An 8,237-nucleotide genomic window follows, 5' to 3' on the forward strand; every position below is an offset into this window, starting at 1 on the left:
TCCTCAAGTCCCTGAGGTAAAATAAAATGGTTCAGTATTTGCATTTGACCTACACACATCCTCCCGTACACTTTAAATCATCTCTTGATTACGTATAATATCTAATACAATGTAACTGCTATGAAAATATACTATTGGCTGGTGTGATGACTCACGCTTGTAATCCCTGCACTTTGGGATGCTAAGGTGGGTGGATCACTTGGGCCCAGGAGTTCAAGACCAGCCTGGGCAACATGGCAAAACCCCATCTCTACAAAAATTAGCCAGGCGTGGTGGTGCACATTGAGGGACCTGTGGTCCCTCTCAGCTACTTGGGAGAATGAAAAGGGAGGATCTCTTGAGCCCAGGAAGTGGAAGTTGTGATGAGCTGAGATAGCACCTTGGTACTCCAGCCTGGGCAACAGAGTGAGACCCTGTCTCAAAGAAAAAAATACATCTGTTGTTTAGGAAATAATAAGAAAACAAGCTTGTACATGTTCAGTGCAGATGTAATGTTGGTTTTGAATATTTTTGATCCAAAGTTGTTTAAATCCACAGATGCTGTGGTCTAGACTAGGAAGTACTAGACATACACAGTATTTGTGGACCAGTAGCTGCACAAATTGACACACACACACCCATCCCCCACAACAATACTAATACACCACATTAATACGCAAATATATGGATGTGGGCAAAAATACCACCATGCACTCTCACAGAACAGACTAAACAGTCACAAAGACACCCAGGAGTCCCTTTTCCATCCCCATGGGAGTCAGTCCTAGTCCTCCCCCACCTAGATCTGCCCTCTACTTGAACCCAGTCTTGGGACTGGGGGAGTAGGGGTCTGCCCCCGGGACAGGGAGAGGGTCGCTGGCCCACAGGCCTCAGGCATGTCTGCAATTTCCTCTCCCCCTTCCTTCCCTCCTCCTCTCGAAGGCTCCCGCCAAAGCAGCCTCCCCCTCATCCTAACTTCAGCAAGAGAGGGGAGGCCCATGATAGGGGACCCTGGGGAGGCAGGGCAGAAGGAAGCCCCCAGTCACACACACATCACATTGCATGCACAAGCCCAGGTGGGAAATGCGTGTGAGCACAAGCAGGTTTAGCCTTGGGGTGGTAGGTGGGGAGCACGATGGGGCGGGAGGGGACGGAATGGGGTGGGATCCGCCACAAGCCACCACAAGCTGCTTGGTGCACAAGAGCGCAGGAGCTCGCAGGCACAGAGGCCCCGAGCTGGGGGTCTGCGAGGCTGCTGGCCGGGGCCTGGCTCAGAGCCGCAGCCCAACAATCATTAACCCTGCGTGACCAGGCCAGAGCTCGGCCAGGGGACACATTCAAGCCTGGGGCCTGGGAGGAGGGGTGGACAGTCCCCTCCCTTCCACGCTGGCGTGGGTCTGGGGAAGAGAAGCGGTCTTCTCCGGATGGGGCCTCCTAGGAGGGGGAGCGGTGGTTTCGAGCCCAGGCTTTAGGGTCAGAGAGCAGCAGGTTCAAATTCTGACGGTTTGGTAAAGTCACTCAATCTCTCCATGACTCCGTTTATTTTATCTGCGAAGTGGGGATAATCGTACGACGTCGCAGGGTTGTCAGGCGGAGTAAGGGAAAGAACCTGTCCAGGATTCAGCCCCCGGGCCCGCGCGCAGGCAGAGCTCCAGCCTCACTGTTGTTGTTGTTAGTGGCCTGGGGGCGGGTCCCTGCCGCGGCCTCCCCGGCGGTTTCCTGTGGGGGACGAACTGCCCGCGGGCCGGGCTCTCCCTCCTCCCGGCTGCCTGCTCCTCTCCCCTTCCTCTCCCGGCCCTTTTCCTCCCCGCCTCCCCGCCCGCCCCGCCCCGTCCCGTCCCGTCCCTCCTCTTTCCTCGGAGGAAACTTTCCGGCGGCTGGTCCCTCGGCCCGTGTCCCGCCCGCGCTGCCGCGGCCTGGGAGCCCAGCGAGGCCGGAGGGGCGGCGGGACCAGAGCGGGCGGGGGCGGGGGCCGGTGTATGCGGCCGCGGGACGCGCCAGGGCTGGGCAGCCGGGAAGCGGGGCGCTGACGGTGAGTGGGCCCGGCCCCGGGCCTGTGGGTACCCGCGGGGCGGCGGGGCGGGGAGGGAGGCGGCTTCCCTTCCCGGAGCCCGGCTGGGGAGTAGAGGAGGCTCCGCGTCCCCATCCTCCATCCCGCCCCAGGACTCCGGAACTCAGTCTCCACTTGGGACCCCACAAGGGGGCGGGGCCTCCCGCAGCCCCCGGCGCTGCTACCCGGGCTGGAGGGGCGTTCGTGCTCGGGAGAGGGTTCCCACCCGGCAGGGCCCGGGGCCACCACGAAGTTAGGGAAGCGCTCTCTCCAGGGTGGAACCTGGGAGCTGCCCGCGGAAGGGGTAGGTGTCGGCTCCAGGCTGGGAGGAGGATCTGACTTTGCTGACCTCGCAGGCTGGCAGGGGAGCTGTCCCCCAGAACAGCATGGATGCCCCGCGAAGGGACATGGAGTTGCTCAGCAACAGCCTGGCTGCCTACGCACACATCCGCGGTGAGGGCGGGCGCCGGAAGACCGGGGACCTGGACCCTTCCCTGCCCACCATCCCGTTCCCTCCCCAGCGCTTCGCCCGTCCCCTCCGCCCCGCTCCCGCCCCCTTGCCCGCTGGCGGTTCCCTCATGCCCTTTGACTAGGGGTTACAGGCCTTGCCCCCAGACCTAGAACCGGGGGTCTTTTCCAACTGGGACGCCTCCTACCCGCCCGGGCCCCTCTGTGACCCCCGCCCTGTGCCTCGCAGCCAACCCAGAGAGCTTCGGCCTCTACTTCGTGCTGGGCGTCTGCTTCGGCCTGCTGCTCACCCTCTGCCTGCTCGTCATCAGCATCTCGTGGGCGCCGCGCCCGCGGCCCCGGGGCCCAGCTCAGCGCCGGGACCCCCGCGGCAGCACCCTGGAGCCCGAGGACGACGACGAGGACGAGGAGGACACGGTGACGCGGCTGGGCCCGGACGACACGCTGCCGGGCCCCGAGCTGTCCGCGGAGCCCGACGGGCCCCTCAGCGTCAACGTCTTCACGTCGGCGGAGGAGCTGGAGCGGGCGCAGCGGCTGGAGGAGCGCGAGCGGATCCTGCGGGAGATCTGGCGCACCGGGCAGCCGGACCTGCTGGGCACAGGCACGCTGGGGCCCAGCCCCACGGCCACGGGCGCGGGCACCCTGAGCCGCATGCACTATTACTGATGGGCCCCGGCTCCAGCTGCAAGGCGCTGCGAGTGCCGGACTGCATAGGAGCACAGAGCTGCCCCAGACGTTCGGACTGCCTTGGCCCCCACGGCTCTCCGGTGCTACTGGGCGTGGACCGCCACCCCTTGAGAGGCTCCCTGCCCCAGTCCTGCCAGAAGACCCTGGGGGCGGGGGAGGGGGCAGGATGCAGGGTCCCCACTCCCTCTCTGGGGGACGATGAAGAGGTGAAGTGACCAAATGAAAGAAAGCTGCATTCTCAGTGACTCAGTCTCTCCCTCTGTTACCCCTGCCCCCAGCGGACCCCAGGCTCCTGCCACGCCGGGGTCCCAGGGCTGAGGCCCCGCTTGACCCCTTTACCCTGGCCGCAGCCCCACCCGCACCTGCCTGACGACACAGCACACCTGCCCGCGTTCACTCCGCAGCCAGCAGAAGGGCAGAAGCCCACAGGTCTGCACCCAGCCGCACACAGAGCAGTGCACACGCATTCCTTATTAAAATGCATTCCTTACCGTCAAGCGCCTGGGCACACGTCGCCCCGTCCCCACGGAGCCCTGGGTTCATACATTTCAATGACACACACACACACCAGGTCCCGGGACCCTGACCTCGAGGCTAAGGTGCTATTAGCCCCGGTGTAACCATGTGTGCTTGGGCTGGGCGCTGGACTTCATGTCTGCGCCGAGGTGCATTCAAGCGAGAGGGCAGGAGTCCCTCTGAGTGGACCGGGAGGCCAGCTGGGAGGGGTCCGAGCTCGCGAGAAGGCCCGCCCGGCTCCTCCCCCGCGCACAGCTGGATTCCGGAATCCAGGCCGGGCGACACAGCCCGACCCCGCCGGGGCCCCTCCTGCCCGCCATTTCTCCAGGGCGCGGCGCGGCTGGCGTCCGAAAGAGACACCCTCCCCCGCCCCTCATCATCCGGTGGATAAAAATAGCCGCGCGCAGGCCTTGGGAACGATAATGGGAGCCACATGTTGGCCAGATGTGCCCGGCACAGACGGCCTGGAATGCGGAGGCCCAGGCCCTGCCCCCGCGCAGGCCCCGCCCCCAGCGACCAGACCAAGCCTTGCGAGGCAGAGTTTACTTTCTCGTGTTTCCCAAAGTCGTGTGCAAGAACGTGGGTGGCCCCAGCCAGGTCGGGCCGCGGTCCCGTCCCAAGCCCGCCCTCAGGAGGTCTGCGTCTGTGCGTGGATGATGCGCTGGGTCTGGCACTTCTGGGTCCCCTGCATCAGCTGGACCTGGTCGGGAGTGGGGTGGAGACTTTGTCAGGGGGCGACCCGCTGCCGGCCCCCTCCCACCGGGACGCACGCCTCACCTCTAGCCGCTGGCGCTTCTCCTTCTCGCTCTTCAGCTCCTCCCAGAGGTCCGTCAGCTTTTTCCTGCAGGCCGAGGCGGAGGTGAGGGGCTGGGCAGGTGAGAGCTGGGGGGACCCTCCCCTTCCACACCCCGCCGCCGCCCACTCACTCCAGCTGCACCCCCATCAGCTCCAGCGCCCTTCTTAGAGACTCCACCTCGCCCTTCAGCGTCGTTACATCGACTCCCTCATTCTTGCTTTCCGAGTTTTCTGAGACCAGGGTCGGGAGCGTGAGCGTCTTTTGGGAGTCTGGAGAGGGCTTGATAGGACGTGTTTTTTGGACAAAGCCTCCTTCAATAGGGGGCACCTCCTCTTTTGGAGCCACTTCCTCTTTGGGGAGCACCTCTTTTGGTGGTAATTCCTCTTTTGGGGGTAATTCCTCTTTTGGGGGCACCTCCTCTTTTGGAGCCACTTCCTCTTTGGGGAGCACCTCTTTTGGTGGTAATTCCTCTTTTGGGGGTAATTCCTCTTTTGGGGGCACCTCCTCTTTTGGAGCCACTTCCTCTTTGGGGAGCACCTCTTTTGGTGGTAATTCCTCTTTTGGGGGTAATTCCTCTTTTGGGGGCACCTCCTCTTTGGAAGCCACTCCCTCTTTGGGGAGGACCTCCTCTCTCAGAGGCCTGTCCTCATTGGGGGGCACCTCCTCTTCAGGAGTCCTCTGGTCTTTGGAAGGTGCCCCCTCTAGAAGGGTTGTAGCCTCTTTCTGGGTGGGGGGCTTCTCTAGGGCAGGCCTGGATGTTGGCCCAGACTTCAACTCAGCCTGGGGTCCGGAGCTGTTCCCTCTAACTAGGGGGCATTTCATCTCTCCCAGGCAGCTCTCTGAGGAAGGAGGCTGCAGTGGGGGTGCCGCTGGCATGTGGGCCTTCTCCTGGGATTGAGCCTCTTTGGCTACAAAGGACTTGACCTTCTGCAGGCCTTCCTCTGGAGAGAAGTGATAGCACTGAGTGTCATCGCTGGTGGACACCTCTTCAGAAAGCTCTGGGGTCAACACCTTTTCTAGGGTGGGGGCCTGATCCCCTGGAGGGGCCATCTTTGGATCAAGGACTTTATCCATAGGTAGGACTTCTGGGGCAGGAGCCTCTTCCATGGAAAAGACCCTTTCTGGAATGGAGGGTTTGTCCACAGTTAGGGTCTTCTCTGGGATGGAGTTCTCTGGGACAGAGGTCTTTTCCTCCAGAGTCACCGTCTTCTCTGAGGTGGGGACTTTGTCAGGAGCCCGCATCTTTCCCAAGGTGGAGTTCCCTGGGATAGAGGCCTTATCCCCTAGAGTGAGGGTCTTCTCTGGGGAGGGGACTCTGTCAGGAGCTGGGACCTTCTTGGAGCTGGGGGCCTTCTCCACAGCTGGGGGCCTCTCTGCGGTGGCGGTCTTGTCCAGCATGGGGGTTCTCTTCACAGAGGGGGCTTTTGCTGGGCTGCTCTGCTCTTCCTCCTGCCGTGATGGGAGATGAAGTCTCAGCTGAGGTTGAGTCTGGTTCCCCGTGGCCTGGGATGCTTCACCCATGCACACCACAGCTGGGAACCAGCCTCTGCCCAGCATCCCCACTCTTCCATGCCTCCTGCCCCTCACCTGACTGGACAGAGAACGTTGCTGGGGAGTCTGGGTTTTGGATCGCTTTCGGCCAGTGTGGCCCGAAGCTCTACTTTGGAAGCCGCCACTGGGGCCTAAGAGAGCAGAATTTCAGGGACCCAAGCCTACTCTGACCCTCCGTCTCCTCCCACCTCTGTCCCTCAGCACAGCCACCCCACTCCTGTCCTCCAGGCCTCCCCATGCTGGAGGAAGGCAGCCCCTACCTGAGTCTTGGGAGGTGTGCTTCTGACTGTCCCTGCTGGGTGTCCGAGACGTCCTGGAACACATCTTCATCAGGCCCTGGGCGTAGGGCACAGGGAGGGGCATTTCCTTCTACCTTCCTTCCCCCAACCCTGTCCTGCTCCTTACTTGGCTTTGCTGGGCCCAGTGGGGACTGCCGCTAACTTCTTGACTGTAGGGAGGGATGCTCTGGACATCAACTTTTTTGGTTCCTTAATGGGAGCTGGGAAGAGAGAGGCATGGAGCGTTCATCCATCTAACAGTCACTGACCCTGTCTTGTGCTGTGTGCAGGGGACTATGGGCAGGAGACGGCTCTTGGTTGACTCTGCCTCCTGGGACGCTGACCACCCTCATGCATAGGGAACTATGGGAGTACCCCAGAGGGACACCCAGCAGACGGTTGTCAGAGAAGGCTCCGTAAGGGAGATGGCTCATGTCCTGGCAGGTTTTTAATCTATACTTTTCTAAAACCTGTCCCTCTGAGCACCCATGGCTCTTCCCTGGCTCAGACTTCATCTCATTCCTGTCCTGGACTGTGTCAACAAGCTTCCCCTTTTCAGTCCACCCTCAGAATTCCTTTTTTTTTTTTGAGACTGAGTCTCACTCTGTCACCCAGGCTGGAGTGCAAAGGCAAGAGCTTGGCTCACTACAACCTCCGCCTCCCAGGTTCAAGGGATTCTCCTGCCTCAGCCTCCCAAGTAGCTGGGATTACAGGCACAAGCCACTGTGCCTGGCTAATTTTTGTATTTTTAGTAGAGAAGGGGTTTCACTATGTTAGACAGGCTGGTCTTGAACTCCTGACTTCAAGTGATCCGTCCATTTAGGCCTCCCAAAGTGCTGAGATTACAGGCATGAGCCACGGCATCCGGCCCACCCTCAGAATTCTTTATCTTCTCTCTCATTTACTCCCTAAGAGATCTCACCCAGTCTTACGGGTTTAATTATCATCAACAAGTCAATGACTCCCACATTTTCATCTCTAGCTGATTCTTCCCTGAACTCCAGACTCATATCCGACTTCCCTCTCAATATTTACAGTTGGAGCGCTGATGGGCATCACACGCTTAACATATCCCAAACCAGGCTGGAGTGCAATGGCGCAATCTCGGCTCACCACAACCTCCGCCTCCTGGGTTTAGGCAATTCTCCTGCCTCAGCCTCCTGAGTAGCTGGGATTACAGGCACGTGCCACCATGCCCAGCTAATTTTTTGTATTTTTAGTAGAGACGGGGTTTCACCATATGGACCAGGATGGTCTCGATCTCTTGACCTCGTGATCCACCCGCCTCGGCCTCCCAAAGTGCTGGGACTACAGGCTTGAGCCACCGCGCCCGGCCCAAATGACTCCTTTTATTTCCTTATGAGGCACATCCAAACCATCAGCAAATCCTGTCCATGCTACTGTCCAAGTATTTCCTGAATCCAGTCACTTGTCACCATCTCTACCACTAAGTGCTCTAGATCAGGTCACCTGCACCTTCACCTGGGTTTTAGCTGTACCCACCCCACCCAGTGTGTGTTCTTCCCACAGCAGCCAGACTGAGTTCATGTTCTACTGGGGAAGCAGATATAAATAAAACGAGTAAAATACATAGTGTGTTAGAGAGTTAAGTGTGATGACAAGACTAGGCAGAAGGGCTGGGTGCGGTGGCTCACACCTGTAATCCCAGCACTTTGGGAGGCTGAGGTGGGTGGATCACCTGAGGTCAGGAGTTCAAGACCAGCATGGGCAACATGGTGAAACTCTGTCTCTACTAAAAATATAAAAATTAGCTGGGTGTGGTGGCACACACTTGCAGTCCCAGCTACTTGAGGGGCTGAGGCAGGAGAATCAGTTGAACCTGAGAGGCAGAGGTTGCAGTGGGCTGAATCACGCCACTGCACTCCAGCCTGGGCAACAAGAGTGAAACTCT

General features: G+C 59.9%; 2 protein-coding genes across 12 annotated transcripts in view; one reads left to right on the forward strand and one right to left on the reverse strand.

Moving 5' to 3' along the window:
• The first annotated feature begins 1,166 nt into the window (after positions 1-1,166).
• EVA1B (eva-1 homolog B) lies at positions 1,167-3,429 on the forward strand. The gene is made up of 3 exons (XM_017501063.2): positions 1,167-2,011; positions 2,386-2,482; positions 2,727-3,429. The coding sequence occupies exons 2-3, from the start codon at positions 2,416-2,418 to the stop codon at positions 3,161-3,163; spliced, it is 504 nt and encodes a 167-aa protein (XP_017356552.1). The 5' UTR covers positions 1,167-2,011; positions 2,386-2,415; the 3' UTR covers positions 3,164-3,429.
• A 799-nt stretch (positions 3,430-4,228) lies between these two features.
• SH3D21 (SH3 domain containing 21) overlaps positions 4,229-8,237 on the reverse strand; it is a 16,371-nt gene continuing 12,362 nt past the window's right edge. For 8 of the 11 annotated variants that reach the window (XM_037728679.1, XM_037728683.1, XM_037728688.1 and 5 more), the window contains 6 exons: positions 6,453-6,546; positions 6,308-6,360; positions 6,084-6,178; positions 5,052-5,945; positions 4,627-4,946; positions 4,229-4,541 (listed from right to left, as the gene is read on the reverse strand). In XM_037728679.1, the coding sequence (XP_037584607.1) occupies positions 4,391-4,541; positions 4,627-4,946; positions 5,052-5,945; positions 6,084-6,178; positions 6,308-6,360; positions 6,453-6,546 (1,607 nt within the window). In that variant the 3' untranslated portion in view covers positions 4,229-4,390. The remainder of the gene's footprint in view (positions 4,542-4,626; positions 4,947-5,051; positions 5,946-6,083; positions 6,179-6,307; positions 6,361-6,452; positions 6,547-8,237) is intronic. The other 3 variants (XM_037728680.1, XM_037728690.1, XM_037728689.1) reach the window with 1 other exon arrangement.

This window comes from Cebus imitator, unplaced genomic scaffold (genome assembly GCF_001604975.1).
Source record: "Cebus imitator isolate Cc_AM_T3 unplaced genomic scaffold, Cebus_imitator-1.0 Scaffold277, whole genome shotgun sequence".
NCBI classification, from domain to species: Eukaryota; Metazoa; Chordata; class Mammalia; order Primates; family Cebidae; genus Cebus; species Cebus imitator.

Excerpts from the sequence above, each read along its gene's own strand:
- EVA1B (XM_017501063.2), top strand. The coding sequence starts at position 2,416 with ATGGATGCCCCGCGAAGGGACATGGAGTTGCTCAGCAACAGCCTGGCT. Across the intron at positions 2,483-2,726 it reads TGCCTACGCACACATCCGCG|CCAACCCAGAGAGCTTCGGC; the intron begins GTGAGGGCGGGC and ends TGTGCCTCGCAG.